Source organism: Hyphopichia burtonii, assembly GCF_001661395.1.
Source record: "Hyphopichia burtonii NRRL Y-1933 unplaced genomic scaffold HYPBUscaffold_9, whole genome shotgun sequence".
Lineage (NCBI taxonomy): Eukaryota > Fungi > Ascomycota > Pichiomycetes > Serinales > Debaryomycetaceae > Hyphopichia > Hyphopichia burtonii.
The window spans coordinates 18,497-43,586 of record NW_017963736.1 but is presented as its reverse complement, the minus strand read 5'-3'; the positions used below and the strand labels follow the sequence as shown (position 1 = coordinate 43,586).

General features: G+C 31.8%; 10 protein-coding genes across 10 annotated transcripts; 5 read left to right on the top strand and 5 right to left on the bottom strand.

Moving 5' to 3' along the window:
- Positions 1–104: 104 nt before the first annotated feature.
- On the bottom strand, positions 105–5,655 carry HYPBUDRAFT_144635 (aminophospholipid-translocating P4-type ATPase). The gene has a single exon (XM_020219886.1). It carries the CDS (start codon positions 5,482–5,484, stop codon positions 214–216), a length of 5,271 nt encoding a protein of 1,756 aa, XP_020073850.1. The 5' UTR covers positions 5,485–5,655; the 3' UTR covers positions 105–213.
- A 568-nt stretch (positions 5,656–6,223) lies between these two features.
- On the bottom strand, positions 6,224–6,883 carry HYPBUDRAFT_154129 (E2 ubiquitin-conjugating protein). Its single transcript, XM_020221917.1, has one exon. It carries the CDS (start codon positions 6,800–6,802, stop codon positions 6,350–6,352), a length of 453 nt encoding a protein of 150 aa, XP_020073849.1. The 5' UTR covers positions 6,803–6,883; the 3' UTR covers positions 6,224–6,349.
- A 73-nt stretch (positions 6,884–6,956) lies between these two features.
- HYPBUDRAFT_154128 (uncharacterized protein) lies at positions 6,957–7,379 on the top strand. The gene has a single exon (XM_020221916.1). It carries the CDS (start codon positions 7,032–7,034, stop codon positions 7,341–7,343), a length of 312 nt encoding a protein of 103 aa, XP_020073848.1. The 5' UTR covers positions 6,957–7,031; the 3' UTR covers positions 7,344–7,379.
- Positions 7,380–9,578: 2,199 nt separating this feature from the next.
- On the top strand, positions 9,579–10,750 carry AGA1 (Aga1p; the record flags this gene model as incomplete). The annotated part of the gene is made up of 2 exons (XM_020219559.1): positions 9,579–9,626; positions 9,676–10,750. The coding sequence occupies exons 1-2, from the start codon at positions 9,616–9,618 to the stop codon at positions 10,748–10,750; spliced, it is 1,086 nt and encodes a 361-aa protein (XP_020073847.1). The 5' UTR covers positions 9,579–9,615.
- A 476-nt stretch (positions 10,751–11,226) lies between these two features.
- Positions 11,227–11,687, top strand: HYPBUDRAFT_232898 (uncharacterized protein). The gene has a single exon (XM_020223156.1). The coding sequence runs from the start codon at positions 11,368–11,370 to the stop codon at positions 11,611–11,613; it is 246 nt and encodes an 81-aa protein (XP_020073846.1). The 5' UTR covers positions 11,227–11,367; the 3' UTR covers positions 11,614–11,687.
- A 1,826-nt stretch (positions 11,688–13,513) lies between these two features.
- On the bottom strand, positions 13,514–14,848 carry HYPBUDRAFT_150717 (uncharacterized protein; the record flags this gene model as incomplete). Its single annotated transcript, XM_020220300.1, has 1 exon — positions 13,514–14,848. The coding sequence occupies one exon, from the start codon at positions 14,846–14,848 to the stop codon at positions 13,514–13,516; it is 1,335 nt and encodes a 444-aa protein (XP_020073845.1).
- A 212-nt stretch (positions 14,849–15,060) lies between these two features.
- On the top strand, positions 15,061–15,367 carry HYPBUDRAFT_232889 (uncharacterized protein). Its single transcript, XM_020223155.1, has one exon. It carries the CDS (start codon positions 15,127–15,129, stop codon positions 15,307–15,309), a length of 183 nt encoding a protein of 60 aa, XP_020073844.1. The 5' UTR covers positions 15,061–15,126; the 3' UTR covers positions 15,310–15,367.
- HYPBUDRAFT_232888 (uncharacterized protein) lies at positions 15,368–16,138 on the bottom strand. Its single transcript, XM_020223154.1, has one exon. It carries the CDS (start codon positions 15,853–15,855, stop codon positions 15,427–15,429), a length of 429 nt encoding a protein of 142 aa, XP_020073843.1. The 5' UTR covers positions 15,856–16,138; the 3' UTR covers positions 15,368–15,426.
- Positions 16,139–16,805: 667 nt separating this feature from the next.
- Positions 16,806–17,256, bottom strand: NAM7 (ATP-dependent RNA helicase; the record flags this gene model as incomplete). The annotated part of the gene is made up of 1 exon (XM_020221915.1): positions 16,806–17,256. The coding sequence occupies exon 1, from the start codon at positions 17,153–17,155 to the stop codon at positions 16,808–16,810; it is 348 nt and encodes a 115-aa protein (XP_020073842.1). The 5' UTR covers positions 17,156–17,256.
- A 3,589-nt stretch (positions 17,257–20,845) lies between these two features.
- BUD2 (Bud2p) lies at positions 20,846–24,811 on the top strand (the record flags this gene model as incomplete). The annotated part of the gene is made up of 1 exon (XM_020219557.1): positions 20,846–24,811. One exon carries the CDS (start codon positions 20,846–20,848, stop codon positions 24,809–24,811), a length of 3,966 nt encoding a protein of 1,321 aa, XP_020073841.1.
- Between the last annotated feature and the right edge of the window lie 279 nt (positions 24,812–25,090).

Below are 25,090 nucleotides of genomic sequence, written 5' to 3'. Positions count from 1 at the left end.
AAAAAAAGGAAGAAAAAAAGAAAAAAAGAAAAAAGTTGAAATGCCCGGATATGGCCCATGCCCGGATATGGCCATCCGGTTGTTTTGCACCCAACTCACACTACCTTAACATAACTTTTTTATTTACATCTAAATGTACATAACATATATACGATCTATTAAAATATACAAAACCGAAACAAGGGGGAGCAAAACGAAATAAAGTCATAAGGGCTAGCGGTTTGGCTGGTAGTTGGCGGAGATTCTTCTGGTGTCATTGGATATTCTGGAGAACTTTTGCTGATTGTTATTAAAATCTTCCATGGCGATTTCTTCGGTTCTAATGGAGTTGGGTAAGTCTTCGGTGGTGCCATTCAGGAAATTGTAGGTTTCAATGATTGAGTTGTTGTCGTAATAGGAGACTCCTTGGGATTTTCTTTTGAAAAGATCTAACACTGATCTCCTCTTGGGAGGGTTTTGCTGGGACTGTCTTTTGGTTTTACGGGGATCTAAGCTTTTGATCATTGATTTTCTTTGTTCTTCTTTGGTGTTGTAATAGCCAGCCTGTTGTTCTAAATCAGTGCTTCCACTGGCACCGGTGGAGCTACTTGTTTCCATGTGCTTATAGTAATTGGTGGTGGGGGAGGGATTGATGGTTGTTCCGGTGATTGGTGACGATTGGGTTTGTTGAGTCATGCTTTTCCTTTTAACGTGTTCGCTACTATACTGGCTGATCTTAGGTCTTTTGGGGTCGGTTGGATCATAGTCTTCGGGATAAGCGTCAAAGTCGCCTCTGGCTTGACATTCTCTGATAATATCAACATCTTTTGGCCAATATATTCTTTGAACAAAATCATAAAAAAATCTGGGGATCAAACAAACTAGAATCCCGATAAATGAACATGCCCAGAAGGATGTCTGTCCAAATATTTGTGCTGCGGCTTTATAAAACTCGGCCGATGCCATTGATGACGTCCATATACCGGTCCATCCATAAATAACCAATATACTTAATGCAACAATTAAACTCGATAACCAATCCCACCTGAATTGATGTGATAATATATAGAAATTACATGCAATACATGAGATGCAGGTAACAACAATACCAATCCAAAACCTATGATCAACTGGCAATCCATCCATTGATTGAAATCCTTCATAATACATTAAATATGGGAAAAAAAATGATATGATCGACTGATAAATTGCATCTCCCATATACCACCAAAATTTACTTTCAGTAAACTCACTTCGTATAATCCCAGTACGATATAATTGAGGGATTAATAATGATACTTTAGCACTAACATCTTGATCAAATATCCCTAAAAATATCACTGGTAATGATGTAAATGCTAAATTATAAAACATAAGATAAGTAAATTCAAATAAATAAGATCCATCAAAATTATTATAAAGTCCATACCAAAATAATGCAATGGTGAAAATAACATTTTTATAAAAAAAACTGGGGATCATCTCACTAAACCTTTTATATGACCATCTTCCATGAACTAATAATAATTTAGCTAAAAATCTAAATTGTCCAACTGCATAATCGGATGACATAACCGCTTGTCTACCTTCTTCACCAGCAATACCAACACCAACATCTGCTGCTTGAATCATAGCAACGTCATTAGATCCATCTCCAATTGCTAGTGTCATAACGTCTAAAGTATCTTTAACTAATTTAACAACTGCTGCCTTTTGTGCTGGTGATACACGACAACATAAAACTGCTTTACATTGTTTGCAAAGTAATAAAAATTTTCTCTTGGTTTCTTCATTACTCAAGGCTAATTTTAAGGCATCTCCATCAACAACAACTCCAAATCCTTCATCTGGAGGTGAATGATCCTTAGTTGCTTCTTCTAATTCTTCAATGGATCCGGTTTTACCAAAATAACGACTTAAATAATTATCAATCAAATAATTTATCAAATCTTGATCATTATTAAAATCTTCATTGATTGTGGGTGGTAAACTCAAAGCTTTAATATCTTCTTCTTGTAAAGTATTTTTCAATAATAATAATTCCATATCATTACCTAATAAATTACATGAAAATCCAATGTTAATAGCAGTTTCAACTTTATCACCAGTTAATACCCATAATTTAATACCAGCATCTCCTAATAATGAAATCGAATCAGGTACACCATCTTGTAAACGATCTTCAATGGCAGTACCACCTAATAAAATTAATTCACGTTCAATTGAATCGGCAACTGCCTCCATCTTAGCTTCACGATCATCTAATGATGTTGAAGCTTCCATATGACGTTTATTCCATTCGGAATACTGATTCCAACTTAATTCACGTTGAGCAATACATAAAGTTCTTAACCCTTCTGTGGCATATTGTTCTAAATGCTTTGAAGTACTCTCTAACATATTTGAATGATTATATTTTTTGGACAATCTACCATAGATAATAGAATCAGCACCTTTACAAATAAGTAATGCTTTTGGAGGTTGATTTTCTTCACTGATTTTAATAATGGTACTCATTCTTTTTCTGGTTGAATTAAATTCTAAAGTATTCAAAACTTGATATTCCTTACGAATACCATTTACATCAATTAAAAAACCTTTCTTTGTATTACCCTGGAATGCATATCCCAAACTTCTTGCGGTACCAACTAAAGCAGCTTCATCCGGAGATTGGGCCTTAAGTAATTTTTTACCTGGTCGTTTTGGGTCATCTTCAACTAAGACTGAATGACATAAAGCTAAGGCCAACATAAAGTGTTCATTGGATTGTTTTTGAATAGGACCATTTTGACCATTTAAATCATCAACAAAGTTGGTAGAAATGAAGGTTAATTCATCATCATAATCGGAGCTTGATTGATTGAGTTTACGTAAGTCATCAATCATTTTGATACGATCTTGATTTATAAGTTCTCGTTCAATATTTCCCTCAGATTCAACATCAACACCTTGACGTTTACGTAAACCAGCTAAAGCTTCAGTATAAGCACGACCATAACTAACACCATTGATAGTACATTTTTTGAATTCCATTAAATTTTGAGTTAAAGTACCAGTCTTATCACTGAAAATATATTCAATTTGACCTAAATCATCTGAAATTGACCAAGATTTTGGAGTACAAGGATAATCCAATCTTTCAAAATACATAGCACGATCAGAATATATGAAAAAAGCTTGGGCAGTTTTAATAATTTCAATAGTAATGTAAAGAGAGATAGGAACCAAAGACTGATATAAAATAACAGCCACGAAGAAACTAATCAATCCATTCTTAAAAGGAGATCCACCGATAGTACCAAATTCAAAATAATCTCTTGAAGTACCCGATTGACGATAATAAATACCATTTACTAAACCAGACACGAAACAGATTACGAATAATAAAACGAAATTCATTAAAACATAATAGTTCAATTCTCTTGAAATTCTAGATTGTTTTGTTGGTGTTATACCTGCGTTTAACATGATTTTAGTATCATCACCAGTGAAAACAACAATCCCAACAACCCATTTAGTATTACGTAAAGAACAACCACGTAATAATAAATTATTAATAGTGATTGATTCTTTATTTTCATTATCATCGTCACCATATTTTAAAGAACCTTGATAAGAATATAAATTAGCGTGAGGGCCTTCACTTTCAATTTGAAAACGATGGTTAATTAAATCATCAGCTTTTTTAATTTTATTATCAGAAGTAGAACCATATTTTAAAGCTTGTCTAACTTTTAAATTAGTTTCACCATCTAAATTTTTAGTTTCAACATAACAACAATTATCTTCATCACTCGTGGCTAAAATAATAACATCAGCAGGAATTTCATCATTATTATAAATTCTTAACATATCACCAACTTTTACATCTTTCCAATATTTTTTGGTGAATTCCAAAGTTTTATCACGATTAACTTGCATTGAGCGACGTTGAATAAAAGATTGACGTTTTCTTTCCAAGTTTTCATTATTTGAACTGAAAGGATCATCACTAGTTGAATCGCGAGGAGAAGAAACTTCGAAAAAAGTACTATCTAAACTTTTTCTATAATCAGGATTATCACCATTTAATTTTTGATTTTTCAATCTAATATTATTTGCTTTTGCTTCTTTTGAAAAATTATTTTTACACCAATGAATAAATTTGAATAAAAGTTTAGAGCATGATTTTTTAAATAATCTCCACCAACCGATTTTTTCATCATTAACGTTTAAATTTTGATAAAAATAATCGGGATCATTTTTGATTTGGGTCAAGATATGAGTAGTTTGATTATTAACTTCCAAATCAGTAATGGTACGCCTTGAATCTTCAATGGCATCTTTAATGGAAGTGATAATAACGATAACAATCAAAGGGACTGCTGCCAATACGGGAGAAGGAACACCAAAGATTTGGAAAGCACCTAAAATGATTAAAGTTAAGAAATAAATATTAGCAATATTATGTAAAAATTGGTTTGAAAAATTTTTGGGTATGAATGATAAAGGAGTATATTTGGTAGTTCTAATTTTATTTCTTGGATACCAAGTGATTGGCTTACCGGTTTCAGGATCTAAATATTCATCTGGTAATAATTTATTGAAAACAACTGAACGTTTTTCATCTTTTTTATCTGAAGGATCTTTTTCTGGATCATTAACATCATTATTTGAAGAGTTAGTTAAAGTTTCAGTACTTAAGTTAGAAGGATGATAATCGTCCTGACTTAAAGTATTTGGTTTTTTAATTGAATCATTTCTACTACGAATAGTATTTGATCTTGATCTATTAGAATTTTTTGGATGTAAAATTTTAGTTAAAGTTTTGGATCGACTTAAATTTTCTCGTTGAGGTCTCCCGCTTTTATTTCTAGTGGTCCCCCATCTATTTCTTTTCATTACAGTTTCTTTTCTATTAACATCATTAGGGTCGTTATCATAATATTCATCTTCTTCTTCTTCTTCTTCATAATTGGTTGACGCGTTTGCATCGTGAATGAATGGGCTATTTGGTCTTTTCAACCCGTAAATTTCATTTTCCATGATTACATTTGAATCCATAAATGGAGAAGATTTTGAGTTAGTTGGAATGAACTTTGTTGGTGGAACGGTGGTATTGTTTTGATTATGATTCTGAGTATGACTATAATGAAGAGTAGTGGGCGAGGGCACGTTTGAAATGGTTGATTGAGGACTGTTAGGTAGGTTAAACCGGAGCGAGGGTCTTCTATTTATACTTTGTTGTGGTGATGAAACTGTTTTCAAATTTGGAGTTGGTAATGCACTGATTATTGATTCATTATCAGAAGCCTTTGAATTTCTCTGACTATTATTGAAAGTTGGTAACACCGGAGGTTGGGACGTTGGTGGTGGCAGTCTTGCTGATTTGAATGAATCATTTGAAAAATCTCTGGATTGGGGAGTGTTATTGAATGGAGTTTCATCATTTGAATGAAATGACGAGTTTGGATCTTGAAATGGACTCAGTATATCCTCATCACTATTGTTGATATGCTGAGACATCCTAAATGGTCTTGACAAGATTGAAATGCAATGAATAAATGCAGAATTGAACGAATGGTTTAATGTGACACGTTAATAGCGAAAGAATACAGCGGGTAAATGACAAGATGATTTCAGCAGGTTAAAACAAGGTGGAGGGAGAAATAATATGATGGTTGCACTGGCGGGTGATTGCACTGACGAACCGACGAAAGATGATTATCATATACTAGAAGGTTATATCGGGAAAGAAAGAGAAGAGGTACGTAGCGGTTGTTTTGATCAAAAAGAAGAGGAAGAACGAAAAAAAAAAAAAAAAAGAAAAGAAAAAGAGAAAAGAGAAGCGCCAAACTAAAATAGAACAAAATACAACCAAAATAAGGACAAACCTATTAATATCCTGCTGATATCCATCTACACAAGCAAATTGAGCCTACAGATCTTGGTCTACACCAAAGACTAGTTGCCGAGTTACCTTGGTCTCCTGTATTTGTATAGTCTTTTAGCTAAAACACCTCCTTTGCCAAAGGAGTAGGAGGAATGTCCCGATTTTGCGTGGTTTTTTTTCGGGTGTTTTTTTTTTTTTGGTGTTTTTTTTTGTTTTGTTAGTGGTTTCAGTGGACCTCCACCCGTGCACCAGCAAGAAGCTAGCTATGCAAACAAGACATGTTCCATCGTCTAGTGAAGGAAAGAAACCAAGTTCTTGATCTTCACAGCCTACTCAGGGGATTGTATGCTTCAACCAAGCATTAAACGTGTTGTTTATTTACTGTTTGTTTTGTTCGCTTAAGCCAAATGTATTGGAGTCGTGTGACGTAGCTATTTGTATATATAGATTATTGTATAGATTGTATATGAAGATATACTATATAAGAGGAGATGGCTATTACTTGACGGCATACTTTTCAGTCCATTCTTGGGCAACTTTTATGGCTTGTTTTTCGTCTTTCTTCCAATCTTCGGCGACATCATTGGCTAGAGGATCGTCAGGATTTGGAGCTCCTAACAATGCTTGAATACTTAATAGAATGGTTCTGATTTGTAATGCCGGTGACCAATTATCTTTTAATACATCTAAACAGATTCTACCTAGTTTATCAATATTTGGATGATATATTTTAGTAATAAAACGAACTTTTGGTGCGCACATTGGATAATCATCTGGTAAGTATAATTCTAATTCAAATTTACCTTGAGAATAAGGAGATGATTCTGGTCCGTCAATTGTTACTTGGAAATATCGTAAGTTGTCTTCGGACGGGGTGGCTGTTATTCCCGGAACCGGGTCTGATACTAATCGTTCGGTTTCTTTTATGATTCTCTTGGGTAACGCTGCCATGATGAATATAAATTCGATTAATAATGGTGGGTTTAATTGAAAAACCCCCTTTGATTCTTTAAGTTTCATGAGTAAGTAGGTAGTTTTATAACCAGAACGCGTAGTCACGTGATGCTCGCTATTGAAAAAAAAAAAAAAAAAAAAAAAAAAAAAAAAAAAAAAAAGAGAGCAAAAAATTTTTTTGGAATTCAGCAATTAATCTTTTAATACCAACTTTTACATCTCCAAGATGCCTCCTCCAACGCCGCCATTTTGGCAAAGAGTCGTGGTCGGTACTTTGGCCACCATTGCTGGGGTCTATGTCATGTGGGACACTGGCAGGGACTTTGAATTTGTCAAGTTCACTCCGCACCTGGAAGAAGAAATCGAGAGAAGAAAACGAGAAAGCATTGGCATGTCAATGAGACACACCGATACAAGAACTTTAGATTATACCCCTGAAGCAAAGGAAAGATTAAAAAAACTTGTTGAAGAAAAAAATGCCAAAGAAATTGCCAAAGAAATTGCTAAAGAAAATGCTAAAGAAAATGCTAAAGATTAATCTTATCTTTTGATCCCTGTATATAGTGTAACATAGATATTTAAGTTATTTCAATTGCGATTGTAGCTTCCAGACTCGCCAATTCATTGTGCAACATCATCTCCGAAATATATACGGAGGTGTAAGGAGTCAACCCAACAAACCAAGATCGTCAGATTTTGAAGAAATGACATTATAATGACTTGGTAAGGTTTAAGTTTTGACTTAGACGTGCTACTTTAGCCGCACGTACAGCGCGGCCTAATTAGGTAAGTGGTATACAAAATTGCTTGCCTAATTAGGTTGGGTGATTAATTGCAGCCCGCACGCTTATAAATCCGCCCGAAAAAGTTTTCCAACGGCTTTTCCAAAAATGACTCTAATCACTAAAAAAATTCCAATGGTAGACAATATCCAACAAACCTAATTAATCTAAATCACACCACTTGGGGTGGTTTATGATGTATCGGGTGGACGAGTTATATCTAGATTATGGAGTATAGCATACTACCAGTTAACTTGAGGTGTCGGTTAATCATCAGTACCCATAAAGATCATCAAATATACTTTGGTAATTCGACAGGAATCAACAGGAATTTTACTGAGTTACAAAAAAAGTGTTGGGTAAAATTATTCAAGTTAACTCTTTCCAAATCATCGTATTCGTACTATTTCTTTGATTGCTAGTCATCTAGTTAAAATAAACTAAAAACCCTAAAAATATGCTTTTTGAATCCTTTTGGTGGTTGGCCCAATTAGGCGCATCAAAAAGACTAATTAGGCAAGCTTCTGTTCAAGGAGTGGATTAAATGGGCAAGTCGCTGTAGAATGGGTTGTGCAAGGAGTTGAAAATTGATATTTTCTTTAGGCTTATATTGTTTAGTAGCAATCAATGAGTTTTTTAACCGAATGAATAATGGCTGACGACCTTTTTTTGCTCGTTTGTCTCCACATTTTCTGTTTGTCAATTATTTTTTTTTTTTTCCCTCTCTGCCTTTAATGAGCCTTTTTCACAGACAATCCTTAAAAATCAAATCAGCTCCTTCTTACTAACGACAATGGCAGGGCTCCTTTCGTGATCCCCGGCAAGACTAATTAAGCATTATTTATTAGTCAATTTGGAGGAGAACCCCTCCCCCTCAAGCCTAATCAAGAAAGGCACTCTGTCTGTTGTTGCCTAACCCATGATGTTGCGCACTAATTGGGCCCGATGAAAAAACAATCCGGAGTTGCCACACTCCGGACTTCTCTTATGCACCTAATTAAAATGGCTTTCTCCTCTTTAGGTTTATTAATCACATTCACATTCAAGTCCTTTTATTATCACTGAATCCTAATTAGGTAGGTTCATTGACGTAGTGGCTACTTTTTTAGTAACTTATGAAAACATTCGCACTCCTCTTTTAATTTTTTTTTTTTTTTTTCTTTGTTTGTTTGATCGGTTTTGTTCTTTTTGATTCAAGTGATCCCACTACAATACACATGCTTTGGTAATGGTGGAGTTCGAAGGGATGGTATGCGTATTTTGACTTAGTGTACCTAGTTCACTCGATGTACTGAGTGTAGTAGGTGGGTTAGTGCATTGGTGGGTTAGTGTAGTGATTGGGTAGAGTGCAAAATCACCGTGACTAATTAGGCAAGTCCTACAAAAATGAAGGCTCGTTTAATGAGCTTCTCACTGTTTCTGACACTAAATTTTTTGGCTTTTTACGGCTTTGACGACTTAACTAAGCTATTTGATAAACATTATGGGGGGGATTCAATTGAGCAAACTTGTCTTTTACAAATGGTCATTGTCCTAACAGGATAAGGTTACCAATCCTAACAATATCATGACATCCTGCATTATTAGTCCATTTATATTTTTTTTTTTTAAGCACTAAGGTTCGTTCCAAAAAAGTTTTATGCATATGTCTATTTCACTAGTTTTGCAACCTCTTTCTTTCTTTTTCGGTTGATTTATTTCAATTGCCTTATTTTTAAATTTTGTTTTTTTGGCATCTTTGCAATAACAAAGAGTTTCTTTTCTTTTTTTTTTTCAACAATAATAATTACCCATCCATGTTAGGAAAGTTAATGAAACAAAAATTATCTATACTAGATAATAACCACCATCCCTTTTTATAACCCCTTCCCATATGACAAACCCAACAACTAATATTCGTATCCTTTCCAATTGAAATAAATATCTGGGGATTTCCCATAAATTTTGCAAAAAAATTCCTTCTTCTTCTAATCTTTCTTTATATCTTTATAGCCTTTTATATCCTCTTATACCCTATACCCTTGGATAATGAATCAACAGTATGTTACTTTATAATAAGTCAATTGCAATATATACTAACAAGAATAGGAAAATATTACCTCCAGCTAATGGTAAGAAATTATGGAGAGTTAGAAGAACTCCATCTAGCTCAAGTCAATCATCAGGGCAAGAATCAAATAGCTCAATTGAATGCTTACAAAATTCATTGAAAATTGCTGCTGCTGGTAAATCATATACTACAAGAAAACCTCCATCAAGAAGACCAAAGACAAAACCAGGTATGCCAACTGATTTTGTTTTTGTTGATTTGTCTCCAGTCAAATCAGAAGCTTCTATCGCTACTACCAAGTCATTAAGTGATTCTCCTATTAATATGGAATCTCCAATGTTGGATTTATCAAGTGATTCAATTAGCGATGTTTCTCATAATGATTCAATCTTCAGTAATCCTTCCTATTTAGGAAATTTCTCACCAATCGACGCACCTCATCAATTTACCGATTTTGACACTAATGCCGCTCCCGCACTGGCCAATGTGCAGGACGATAGCCTTTCTAATACCCTTTTAGAATCAAATGTCAATAATGTTGGATTAGGAATAAATTTTAATGAATCAAATGAAATTGAATCTTTATTATTCCAAAACCAATTCAATTTCAATCAATATTTGGATTACCATTGCCAATTCCAAGAGCAACCTACACAATCAATTGAAAAACCAGTTGAAAAACCAGTTGAAAAACCAGTTGAAAAACCAGTTGAAAAACCAGTTGAAAAACCAGTTGAAAAATCAACTGAAAAACCAGTTAATAAAAGAGGAAGAAAAAATCAATTTCAATTTAAAACCTATAACGGTCCAAATTTGAAAAAACTGAAGGTTGCTAAATCAGCCAAGAAGATTCCAACTTTACCTCCAAGTCCAAATAATAAACTGGGTGATTTACAAGATTTCATGACTCTCAATAATCAAATTGAACTGTTTTTAAATACAACTAATCAAAATGAAGAGATTTTGACTCCAACTTCCGATTATAATTCTGAAGTTGAAGAATTTAATCAATTTGAAAATCCAGCTATCGAACCTTCATTTTTGAATGGTGAAATTGATGGATTTTTCAATGATAGACGTGAATTTGATTTAAATGCTTTTATTGCAATTTAAATTTTCTTGTACATTAATAATTTCATTCTGGCCTTTTTCAATTCTTTTGTCGCTATTCAATATTTCGGTTTTATTACTTTTTATTCACTGATTTTTATTTTACAAGATACCCCCCTTCAGTGCTGTTACGACTTTTCGGTTACTTTTTTTCACTTTGCTCATGACTTTTCGGTGCTATTCAATTAGCTAAAATTTAAAATTATTTATTTCACCTTGTGAATTTCTTCAATTGATACCCCATTGTAATGATTTTTTCATTACCTACTTGCATTTTTTATTTTTTCGGTTTAAAAGTTCTTTCTTGGAGACTTTAATTCTGTATGGGTTGGCGTTTGTATGCTTACGCATTACCCCAACCTTTTATTTTCGGTTATACTTATTATTTTTTCTTTTTTTGTTCTTTCTTTCGGTTTACGAGATAATTATAATACCCTTTTCGATTCTAAATTTTTGGTTTAGTAATTTAATAATATACCCTTTTAAACTATACCCTTTTAAACTATACCCTTTTAAACTATCATTTACTTGTAACTATTTTGGAATACTATAATTTACAGTAACTATTGTTTTACTATTTCGAAATAGTATAATTTACTTTCAAACTCAACAGCTTATCCATGTCTCCGTGGAGGGGTTCGGTTCTAGCTCGTTTGGTGGGGGTCTTTCAACGTATATTCTTTGTTCCACAAGGAAGCCATTGTCATTGTAGTCTTCAATCCATTTTCCATTTACATTCTCCACTTTCTATTAATATACCCGTTCAGGCAAGTGAAAATCTGCTGCTGCAAACGTTTGCCTCATTGGGTGCCCCTCAGCTCTCTGTTCTGCTTGCCCTTCCAGAAGGAGTGATAATTGTGGGGTAGTGCAGTTTTGTGGCCGGAAGCTCCGGTGCTCTTGTGTTTTTACCTCTTTGGGTAAAGAGGCCTAATTAGGCAAACTGCTTGAGCAGGTGCATATGCACTTGAGTTTTTGGCCTAAATAAGTAATTCCTCTTCAGTCGATGCGCTGCAATCATACAGCTTTCCTGATTGGGAAAGCGCGTTTTTTTCCGATTCTCGTCTTAGACTTTGAGTCACTTGTGTTGTTTTTTTTCGGTTTTTCGGCTTTTAATTGTTTTTTCTGCTTTTTTGATTTTTTTGATTTGTTTTTTTGCGCTTTTTTTTTCCCTTTTGTTTCTCTTATTCTCTTGTTCTCTTCTCTTGTTCTCTTCTCTTGTTCTCTCGTTCTCTTATTCTCTCATTCTCTTGTTCTCTTATTCTTTTTTGTTTCTCTTCTTTTTTGTTTCTCTTCTCTTTTGTTTCTCTTCTCCTTTGTTTCTCTTCTCTTTTGTTTCTCTTCTCTTTTGTTTCTCTTCTCTTTTGTTTCTCTTCTCTTTTGTTTTGAAGTTCACTATGTTGATATGCAAACCTGCAATTTGCAATCTGCAATTTGCAACCCTTGCAACCTTGTGTAGAAGTAAAACTAGGTCAAGCGTATTTTAAGTCGTACCACAGAGGAACCGTTTGAGCATCGTAAACCAGTAAGGTGCCTTTCATTCACTAAACCCAACAAATTTCCACTTTGCCATATTCTATTATTTCTTGTGTTATTCGTCATGGGCTAAATTATAGGTACGCTGCGCTAATTTCAAAACGACCGTTCCTCATCTGCCAAATAGGATTGGACAAACGGGCATCTTTGAAAAACACCGATTCCGTGTATTCTCAACGCTACACCATCACCTTCAAGTCAAATCTTTTCATTTACTTCTTTACCACCATCTACTAAATTACACAAACTACTTGAATATTTGGAACTTAAGCTGGCATTAATAAACGAAGGCTCGTATTCTTCTGTTTTGAATACTGACTCATGACGGTGGGAATAATTTAACATGAAGGTCAATTTTTTCAACAGCAAATTAATGAAGCACCCAAATAATTTGTAACCCCTTTTGCTTAGACGAGAACAGATAACTTTCCATCTGATTAAAGTGGTGCTGCCAAAGGTCAAAAGAAAAAAATTTTTTAGAAAAAAAAAAAATTCTTAGAATCACTATACTTGCACCAAAAGGTTGCTCACTTGATTTGCTATTTTCAGCTCAGCCGTAACGTCAACTTTTTTACTTACAGCTAATTGAATAACTGAGCTGCTGGTAGGTTGTGTTAAAAAAGAAAAATAAAACGGCCTTAAAGGAAAATAATATGGAACAAACCAAAAAAAATAATTAAAAAATAGCAAAAAGACGCTATACATTGAGTCAATTTTGTTAACAATCGAAACATATCAAAAGAAATAGAATGCAACATCAACCCGGTATTGTATCAGCGAATTGCATTTGATGAACCTCCTTTATATATATATATATATATCATCTTACAAGTATGGCCTTGTAACTAATGAAAGTAACCCTTATTATTAAGTTTATTATTAATGTACAATTGTGTTGTATAGATATACAGCTATTAATTTTAAAAAAAAAATTTGTTGGATTTGTAGACTTCAGGCATTTGCCTTCTTGTTACGAACTTTTCTTTTTCCTTTGTTTGAACAAGCCTTCATATGTAATACTGATATAATGGAACATTTATAATTTGCTCCTTTTCGTTAGTACTCCTTTAGCTTTTGTTACTTTTATCATTATTTTATTTTATTTTCTTTTATTTTCTTTTAGTTTATTTTATTTTTTTTTGGGCTTGATGTCTTTTCATATTGTGTTTTTTGGGTTTATCATTGAGGCGAATGATTTCAAATTAGTAATTCTTAATGATTAATTAGTAGTTTTCAATTAAGTAATTCTTGTAATGATTTTAAAATTCGATTATTTCGATTATCTGGTTTGGTAGAGGAAGATGAAGAAGGAGGTGCTAGAGATAAAGAAGTTTGAGTAGAAGATAATTGGTTAATACTAGGTAGAATAGTTTTACCCTCTTCAAAATCTTCTTCTTCTTCTTCAAAATCTTCATCAACGTTTTTCAATGATTCAATAATTTCCACAATTAAATTTTTGTTCAATTCATCTTGTTTAAGTTTAAAATTCTGAGAAGTTCCAACAATCTGATTTAGATAATGATTCTGTCTTCTTATAAATTCAATATGTTCTTGAAATAAGCTTTCGGACAAATTAGTTAATTCTAAATTTTTGAATACTAATTGATTCAAAATTTCAATAATTTTATTTGTTTCAATATTGGTTTTCAAATTTTGTGATAATTGATTTCTTATTTCATTTATATTGTTTATAACTCCGTTGGTTGAATTAATTGATTGTTTAAGAAAAATCTCGTGTTGACTTATATTGGGTGGATTTGGTAATAATGTAGATGATATATTACTAATGGATGATGGTGATTTTTTTTGTTTTTTATTTGTTATTGATTCATCTTCATTATAAATTGGTAGATTTGTTGTTGTTGTTGTATTATTATTATTAATATTTTTACCAATTTTTAATGTTTCACTTAATTCATGTAATTCATATAACGCAATTTCTAATTCATTAATCAGACTATCTCTATTAATAAAATTAAAATAATAAGTTGATATATCTTTATTTAAATCAATTTTACTAATTTTCTTATTATTTTTAGATAGTTTGACCTTTTTAATTGCATTTGCTAATTGACGTTGTAATGTTCTGACTGTTGGTACTATAATTTCATCATTAACATTTTTCAAAATATTATTATTATTTTCGGATTTTTTAATTTCTTGATATTTATTTTGAATTATTTCCCATTTCTTAGTTTGAGTGATTTTTTTATCTCCAACGTATTTAAATGGTTTTATACTTACAATTAAATATAATATTAATCGAATATCTTGTAACGTTAATTTTGTTCGATGATTACTTTTTAATATTGTTGATGTTGATGGGGTATTTGTTTCATTAATTGTTTGATCGTCAATGGTGGAAATTGTATTATCTGGATTATTAGTATTCAATTGGGAATGTACTCCTTCTTCAACATCTGAATCTTCCAGATTGTTTAATATTGGACTGTTACTATTTGACTTTATTCTAGTTTTAGATTGTTCTGTTGAAACTGGAGATGATTCATTTGATGAATTATTGGTTAAATCTCTAATATTGGAAAACTTCCGACTCTTGGATGCCATTTTTTCTAATATACTTCCGTAAATGTAGTCGAATATAACTTTAAATTGCAAGTGAATGTAAAAAAAAAAAAAAAAAGAAAGAAAGAAAGAAAGAAAGAAAGAAAGAAAGAAAGAAAGGAAAAAAAGAACAAACTGTTTATTTTTTGGAGGGGCCTCTCTTTTCAAATCCTGTCAATTCTTCTTATTGACACTAACGAATGGTTAATCACTTTGATTAATGAAAAAATTGGGATTTTTCTAAAAATATTTATTCTTTTTCTTTTCTTTTTAAATGTTATATGAAACCAAGGGAAGAAACAACTTCAGATTGGCAAAGCAATGATTTCATGAGAAGAAAGGGTGGTCAATGGGAAAATAAAATAATCTGGAGGAAACTTTTTCGTAAGACTGAAACCAACAATATAAAAACGAACGAAGCAGGAAAACTCAACAAAATTGCAATCGAACAAACCTGGCTATAAACAAAACCGCTAAACAAGCCGCTATATATCTCAAGCGATTTTGTAGTACAACTTAAATTCAAAAATGGTATCAGTAGTTCGGATTTTGACTTCTGTCTAAAGAAACAGAACAAAGAATCACAACCAACAAACACAACAAACGTAGAGCAGCACAATCAACAAGTCAGGACAAGTATCACAAGCAGCACCAAGGTAAGATTCACCGTTAAAGAAGAAGAAACAAAAAAAAACAGAAATACCAAAGGAAGCTAAAAGCAAAAGAAAGTGACAAAAAAAAAAAAAAATCCTACAAAAAAAAAAAAAAGAAAAAATCCTACGAAAGAAACAAAATACAAAGAACCAAAGCTTCACTAGTGAAAGCAACAACCAAAGCTTCACTAAAGGCTTCACTAAAGGCCTCACTAACCAAAGCAAATCTTTGCAAAAGAAAACCTTTGCAAAAGAAAACCTTTGCAAAAGAAAACCTTTTTGCAAAAGAAAAGCTTCACTAACCAAAAGAAAGCAAAAGGCCCAAGGCAAAGAACAATGTAGAAATACTAAGGACATTGGTGTAGTTAGTATAGTGACATACTTGCCGCATTAACCACAACACAACAACAAACAACACCAACGAAAGAAGGAAATAAAAGAGAAATTTATATAATCCTCATCTACATACAATAGAACAATAGTCAATTAGCCAATATACCTATACCCTTTGACTACTTTTGTGTTTGGCGTTTTTAAGGTTGACTAGTTAACTTGTAGATTAGCCTAATTTGATATTATTGCCAGTTTTAATAAAGAAATTTCAGTGATGACACCATCAAAATTTTTTAATAAAACCTGCTCCTCTTAAACATAACAGGACGTAAAGCTGTTAAATTGTCGATCTTGTAATAATTTTCAAATCAATAATAAGCTCTTGAGGCGAGTTTCTACTTCATTGGGTGATGTTTTCAGTTTGGTATAAAACGTTGCGTTTCTGATTATCTTTATATGCGGCATATCCGCTATTTTCAACAAAGATAACGTAACTTACTTAACATAAGCTTATAAGCATAATCTTTTCATAACCTCTTCTTATTACGAGATAACAAATTGCAAAAACAAATGTGCAGCTGACTGGACTAATATTTTGATTTAATATTGTACAAACTGCCAATTTAATTGCTCCGATCTGGTAACTATAAACGATTCTAGCTTTCTTTACTGTACAATTGCTTAAATCACTCTTTTCATAATAATCGAAACAGAAATATAAAGCATTAGTGAGACAAAATGGTGTTTGCCCTACTTGAACTTACTGAACTTTACCTGGGTTTACATTAGCTCAGCTGTTATGGTCGATCGTGCTTCGCTCTTCCCGGAGTTCCGTGGGGGGGGGGTCCTCCTTCCCTGTTAATTGGTGAATTGGGAGTAGTTTCAGTAACTGGTTTGTTGATGGGTACAAATTCATCTTGTGTAAACAAAAAAAAAATTTTGATTTATATATATATATATATAAATACATATGTACTTAATTTAGGTTTAGGCCTGCTGCAAAAGAACTAGTTATACTCTTAATATCATCTTCCATTTGGTGGTTGGTATTTTTATCGTAGTGTTGATTAATATCATTTAATCTGGATGCAAAATTTGCATTTAAATTCACTTCGGAATTAAATACTTGTTGCGATTGTGCCTCTTCTAAAGTTGGCCAATTACCATTGTTGCTAATTCGACTATCGGCATAAGAGAGGATACTTTCAGTATCAAAATTGGTAGATGATCCGGAGAAATCAGTTGAATTCAATCCAAATTTATTTTTATACATTTGTTTTTCTCCCGGTAAATTACCTCTGGTTTTAGTATTTAATGTAACCATTGACAATTGTAAGTTTTCTAATGGTCCATCAACAAGACATCCTCGTTCTCTGAAATGAATTAATAAATGATTCCATAATTTATTTCTAGATAATGCTCTTGGATTACCTAATATAACCAAACCGTATTTAGCTCTGGTTAATGCAACATTTAATCTTCTTGGATCTTTTAAAAAACCAATATTTTGTCCATCATTAGCTCTAACGCAACTTAATATGATAAAATCTTTTTCTCTTCCTTGGAATGCATCAACTGAGGTAACCTCTATTTCTAAATATTCATTTCTTCTATCAATAAGAGTACTATTTATTGACATATATTGATTAATATAAGCTCTTTGACCTTCATAAGGAGTAATGACCCCAATCTGACTTGGTTTTATCCCATCTTTAAATAATCTTGTTACAATTTTTTCAACATTCATGGCTTCCACTCTATTTAAAAATGAAACACCACTACTACTCATTTCTTCCTTACCATAATTTGCCCAAAACATCATTGGATTATTATAAACTGGCCATGGGAACGTTGAATTTTGAATCAATCTTTGTTCCAGATTAACTCCATTTTGCAATGATCCTTCATAAAACATATTTGATGGGAATTCCGATAATATTGGATGCATTCTATATTGCACTTCTAATCTTATTGGAACATGTCCTAAAACAACCAATCTTTCAAAAAGTGATTGTTTTAAACCGGCATCCCCTGCCTTTTTATCCAATATAACTGGTCCTAATTGTTGATGATCACCAACTAAAATGACTTGTTTAGCACCTTGAACAATTGGAATTAAAACTTCTGGTTCTGAAGCTTGAGTACTTTCATCAATTAGAACAGTTCTAAAAGCTAACTCACTTAATCTTCTATCACCAGCACCAACACAAGTACAACAAACAACATCACATTTATTTAAAATTTTTCTTTCACGATTTTTAACTAATTTAAATAAGGATTTTGAATCTTCATCAGCTAATTCACCAATTTCATCTCTTAATTTAATTAAATTTTTCAATTCTCCTTTAGCACTTTTATTTACTAAATTATGTAATGATAAATGATCGACCGAACTTTCAACATCTTCTCTTGATTTTGCAGTTAACCTAACCACTGATAATCCTAAAGAATCTAATTTAGCAGCTAAATGATCAACTGCAACATTTGATGGTGCACAAACCAACGTCTTTTTCTTATTTAACTTACTTAAATGATAAATAATTGTTGCTGAAGTAACGGTTTTACCAGTACCTGGAGGACCTTGAATTAATGATAATGGTCTTTTCAAAACTGATTTAACTGCATTTGTTTGTGATGAATTTAATTTTGTCAAATTTGGATGCGATAATTTTTCTGGTAAATTTATATCAAATTCAATTGGATTAACATCATGACCTAATAATTTATGATAAATATAGCCACTAACACTTTCTTGATCAATGGCAAATCTTTTCAACGCCAATTGCATTCTTTCATAAGAGGTACCTTTCCAAACAAATTCTGCCGTAAATCCAGTATTTAAATGAATTGGAGGTTTAATTTTATTACTTGATAATTCCAAAGTAAATTCTTCTTGATGACTATTTGGTAATCTAATAATATAACCGTGACCTTCCCATTTTTCATAATCATTCCGATTATATCTTAAAATTATTTCATCACCAACGGCAATTTTTAAATCAGTGGATTCAAAAGTTGATAATGAAAAACTTGCTAAGTGATGGAAATTTAAACCCATAGCCCATTTAATACTAATATGTTCTAAAGCTTGTGACTCTTTCAAACTTTTATCATAACTTGCTTCTAATTGGACTAAAGGAGCAAAAGCATGTTGATATTGGAAAGCGTCATTGTATCTCATTAAAATTGGTAAAACTTCTTCTTCTTCAGTTTTATCATTATCAACATCTTCAATTGTAGCATCACGATTCAATCTCCATTGAGTTTCTAATTTAGTAATTTGATCATGACTAACTAATTTAGAATTAATCAATTCCTCTTCTTGGGGTATTGCAGCAATCCATGGTAAAAATTGACGTTCTTCAATTAATGATTGCCAGCTATTAACATCCCAATTAAAATCTTTATTTTGTGCACATGGTAATCGACACAATATTATAACAACTGATTCTCTTTTAGCACTGACAAATCCTAATATAAATACATTTTTATTCCCACAATTATAACATTCCAAATTAGTATCTCCTAATTCACTTTCTTCATGTAATGAAACTGAATTATGTCTTGATAAAACCATATGAGTCACTATATGAGAAGAACCTCCATGGGACTTGGAATTACAAAACCACTTGTTACAAGTATTACATTTTAATACTGAATCCGGTGAATGTATCCCACAATATGAACATGCATGTGCTGGTAAACTTTCTTCAGAAATTATCCCGGTTCCTTCTTCATTTAAGTCATCAATTAAATATTGCAAGTCTGAATCTCCCACATCACTACCATTGTCCTGGTCAATCTCATGTCCTTCCACTATCGTGGAATGATGGGATGAAACATCATCAATCGTATCAACTTCAAAATTTTGATAAGCTAAATTACTCATTTTATCAACTTTAGCTAATTATCCTGGTTCAACTCTCGCAGTATTTCTTCCTCAGTATATATTATTTCTTCCCACCACAGTAACGGTATGCCCTATCTCTCTCAATACATGTGGATCTCTTTATTCTATAGTATCCCAAGTATCTATCGATGGCTTCTCTGCTGAAATTTTTGTTCGCTGCATTGAGTCGATTTTGTCGTTACTTGAAAGAGTAGTGTAATTGACAGTTTGTGCGGCACGGAGGTTACCCGGTTGCACTCCAACACATTACCATTACTCCTTTACTAATACTCCTTTACTCTACCTACTCTAATACTACTGTGATACTATGATATTCAGGTGTTTTTCATTCCACTATCTTCTCAATTACTAATACTCGTGCTCTGTTACTGTACACTATTACTGTATGCTATACTATTACTAGTATGTAGTACTAGTACTGACACGCGTACTGATACCGTAAGTACCTTAGTTTACTCTACATTGTACTCAATTACTACAACTTTAATGCAAAAATTGATACTCTTACCATTACTATTCTATTACCATTCTATTATCATTCTATTACCGTTCTATTACCGTTCTATTACCGTTCTATTACCGTTCTATTACCATTCTATTACTACTTTTCAATATTACCATAACTCTATTACATATTACACACTCTCGCTATTACTATTACTTCCTCTATTACACCTACTATAGTACCGTGTTAGTTTGTCTACAGTATGTGCATAGGTACGCATCGTACCATCATGTAATGCTGATAAAGCACCCCGGCCAAATGATTCCAAGTTTCAAGCAGAAATTCTGCACTGATTGAGGGATTCAGCTTGAAATTTAGCCGAAATTACACAATGACTGCCAACACCCACTGGTCTTGCGAAGTCAGTTATTAAAAGTAAGTATCAGCCTCATAGTTTCAAGCTCTTAATTGACTTTTCAACCTTGTAATACGCGTATTTATCAAATCATAATGTGCACTCTATTTTGATTGACAGTTGTTTTTTTTTTTTTTTTTTTTTTTTTTTTTTTTTTTTGATTTTTGGTTCTTCTTTTTACTTATACCAGCAGAAATTTTTGAATAATTGATCCGACTACCTTCTTTTCTCTCCCAGTAACAAGATGAAGCATTCTACACCTTTCCATAAAGTTATTGCTAGAAATAAGGGGATTTTTTCCGGACAGAATTTTTTAATTTCGTCCGATTCAATCAATTGGATCCATAGTTATTCATTATCGATAAATTCATCAGGACAATTATATTCAAATGATGAAAATGATACTCATTATTTGCTTTTACAATCGTTACAATCATGTTACGTTCAGATCTATCCAACGTTGAATGTTTCGAATCCATCAAATCATACTTCTAAGAAAAAATTACTGAAAAAATCAAGTAATGGATCACTTAATAATACATCAAATACAACCACTCTGCCTAAAAACAATAATGGGAATTCAAACAATGCCAATGCCCATGATGAGCCTCCGGTTATTTTTATTAAAACTTATGATAATGAAAAAATTTATATCAAAGTACCTTCCAAAAGTAATTTTGGTAATTTAATTAGTTCATTAATAGTTTGGCAATCTTTAAAACCAGCTGGTTTGGTGAAGAAATGGTATTGTGATAATAAAGTTTTTGAATCAACTAGCTCTTCAAGTACTCCTCATGAATTATTGGTTTGTCGTTATAAAATTTATGGTCCAATTCCATCAAAACAAAAAAATTTAAAAATTGTTCCTGGTCCAAAAGCTCCAATTTATCAAGCAAATATCTTTGATTCGAGTAATTTTGAATCCTTAACTGATCTTGACTCAAATAATAACAATCACCATCATCAATCTCATCAACAAAGTTCAAATCTTGATAATATTAATGAAGGCTGGTTTTATACAATGGGGGTTTTGAAAAGTAATGGTATGTTAAATTTTATTAGTGAATTAGATGGTACTCTTCTTTATTCAATTGATATTAAATCAATGATGTCTTCGGAAATTAGAGAAGTTCATCATTCTATCTTTGATAGTTCAAATATTTTATTCATTGGTCAAATCAAAGAATTACGTTGGAACAATATTATAAAATCAATCAGTACTACTAATTCTGATCTATTGGCTCCTCACAATGCCTTTTTAACTAAAGACTGTAAACCAATTCATTCAAACCAAAGAATCTTGATTGAATTTCCTTTACATATTGATCTAGAAGATTGGTTTGTTGGTTTAAACTATTTTGCTAAACGTGAATATATTGGTTCTTTTAATGAAAAATCTTCTCTTAAATTAAATCCTCCCTTTTCCAATATTGCTCCCTCATCAAACATTAGAAAAAATTCAACCATAAGTTTAAATAATGATGATAATGATAGTACTATTAATGATACTACCTTTAGTTCTTTTAATTCATCCGGACGTGCTTCAAATCCGGCTACTCCAACAGCTTCTTCTTTTAGTTTTGCCAATAATCAAAGTTTATTAGATCAACCTTTAAATCAATCTTCAAATCAATCTTCTTCCACTAATTTATTACCTCCTTTGAGTGATTATTCAAAAGATAATTTTAGAGTTTCTAAAAAAGTTGGTATAGATATTATTGAAGCTAAATTTGATGAAGAACCTTTGAAAAATGGTAAAATTTATGCAGAAGTGGTTATGTGGGGGTTACCTTGGTCAAGAACTGCCATGGTTAATTATTCAATCAATCCTTTTTGGAAAGAAGAATTTTCAACTGATTTACCTATTCTGACTCAAATCGTTCATATCTTAATTAAAAAGTGTTCTTCCAATAATAATACTTATTCTTCAAAAGATAAATTAATTGGTACAGTTTATATTACTCCTGATATCTTAATAAAACAATTAAATACTAATTCAACCATGATGATGTCGGGTTCTGCTGGTAATAATGGTATTAATGGTGGTAATCTAATTAATACTTCATCTATCGGTAATGATATTGTTAGATTATCAATTTATGACTCAACCAATTTACCAATTGGTAAATTATTACTTACAGTTAATTTAAAAGAATATCATATTTTAAGTCCTTCAAATTTTAAAACTTTAGAAAGTATGTTATTAAATGCTCCAATGAAAGACCTTATTAAATATTGTAATGATAATGTACCAACATCAGACTTTGAAAATGTTAGTTTAATAATGTTAGATATTTTCCAAAGCTTAGGTATTGAAGATAAATGGTTTAAATCTTTAATGGAAGTTGAATTAGTTAATGTTGATAAAATGACTAGAAAAAATTACGTTAATAGAAATAATCCAACTTCTTCAAGTTCAAATAATGTTTTCAATACCTTATTTAGAGGTTCTTCAATTTTTTCAAAATCTTTAGAAAAATATAATTTAAGAATTGGTCAAGAATATCTTGAAAAAGTTTTTGGTGATTTTTTCAGTAAAGTAAGTGAAGAAAATAAAAGTTGTGAAGTTGATCCAAGATATGTTAGATTACAAGAAAAAGCTGAAAGAAAGGGTAAAACTACTGACTCTTTAGAAAATGGAAGTGATGATAGTGATGATGATAGTGATGGTTATGACTCAGATGTTGAAAAAGAACGTGAAATCAAAATCAAATCGATGGTTGAAGAAAATTTTAATAATTTATATCATTACGCTGAAGAAATTTGGAATAAAATTTATATCACTTCTAATGATTTACCACAACAAATTAAAATTCAACTTAAAAATTTTAGAACAAAAGTTGATTTAGCTTGTGATCCTGATGATAAGGTGACCGCATTAAATTGTTTAAGTGCTTTTATTTTCTTAAGATTTTTCTGTCCAGCTATTTTAAATCCAAAGTTATTTTATTTAACTAAGAATCATCAAACTGGTAAAACTCAAAGAACTTTAACATTAATTGCTAAAATTCTATTAAATTTAGCCAATAGACAAGAATTTAGTCCTCATAAAGAACCTCATTTAGTTAAAATGAATCGTTTCTTAAAAGAACATCATGATGATATTTATGATTACTTTGATAAAATCACTGGGCGTAAAAATGATTTTAATGAAAAAATCTTAGATTTAAGTCATGAAGTTAAGAGATTTGATTTAGGATTGAGTGGAGACTCAACTTCTAATGAATTACCAACTACTCCATATTTAATTGATAAATATTTAAGATTAACCCAATTTATTCATTTATTAAACTTAAAAGGGGCTAATTTACATCATCATTCATCTTCTATTTCATCGATTAATAATACCTCGACTAATAATGGAACCAACGGTAATGGAAATGGGAATTATTTATTACCAACTACTTCATCAGGTAACAAGATCAGTTCATCTAATTCTTCAATTAGCATTAGTACTACGTTATCAGCTAACGAAAGCGTTTCAACGCTGCAACAACCCCCACAACAACTGCAACAACTGCAACAACTGCAACAACTGCAACAACAACTGCAACAACAACAAGCTCGAGGATCAATTAATTCACAGAATCAATTGAACAACAACAGCAGTAGTTTGTTCCATCAAAGAGATAGCTCAAGAGAAAGTAATGGAGATATTCATATCAATAACGAGAAAAATGTTTACCAAATTGGATCTTTAGAATTTGAAAAACTGGAATTCTTAGATTTAGTCGGAGATAATGAAACTGAAGGATTTATTAAATCACTTTGTAGAAGTAATGAAAATATTTTTTCATTTATAACTTCAAATATTACATTAAAAGATATTCAAAAACAAAGTACTAATTTAATGAACAAAATAAGTGATTTATTAATTGAATTAGAATTACCTGAATATCCAGAAAATTTCCAAAATGATCAATTAATGTGGGATTCGTTTACAATCGATATCTTATCAAGAGCTTATCTCGACACTTCAAGAAATGCAATTGTCTTTTACGATTCCCATTTTCAAGATGGTATCCCTCATAATTATAAAAAAATTACTGATAATGCCCTTGGTTTACTAAAATTGAAATTTCAAGATATAAATTTTGATAATGACTCTTCCAATAATACCACGGATATTAATTTTAACAGCTCTAACTCTTTGGGTTCAGTAACGAAAACTACTAAAAACCCCTTTAAAAAATGGTTAAGAAGAAATTAACTACATCTCTTCTTGTCCCAGCTCTTCATTTCAATAATAGTTTTACTAATACTTTTCTTTATTTCTATCAATCCTGGTTCTCTTCTTTGTTGTGTCTTATATTTGTAGAATGCTTAATACATGTTTTATAGTCTAACTCGTTACAAAATAAACCTGCCCAGGCTCCATCCGATAGACGAAGACTGACAAAAGTGCCCTGGTATCCACACACTCCTATGGAGGATTGGAACCACACGCTGTTCCTAATTTCTATGATAATCTATCAAGACTAAGTTTCTT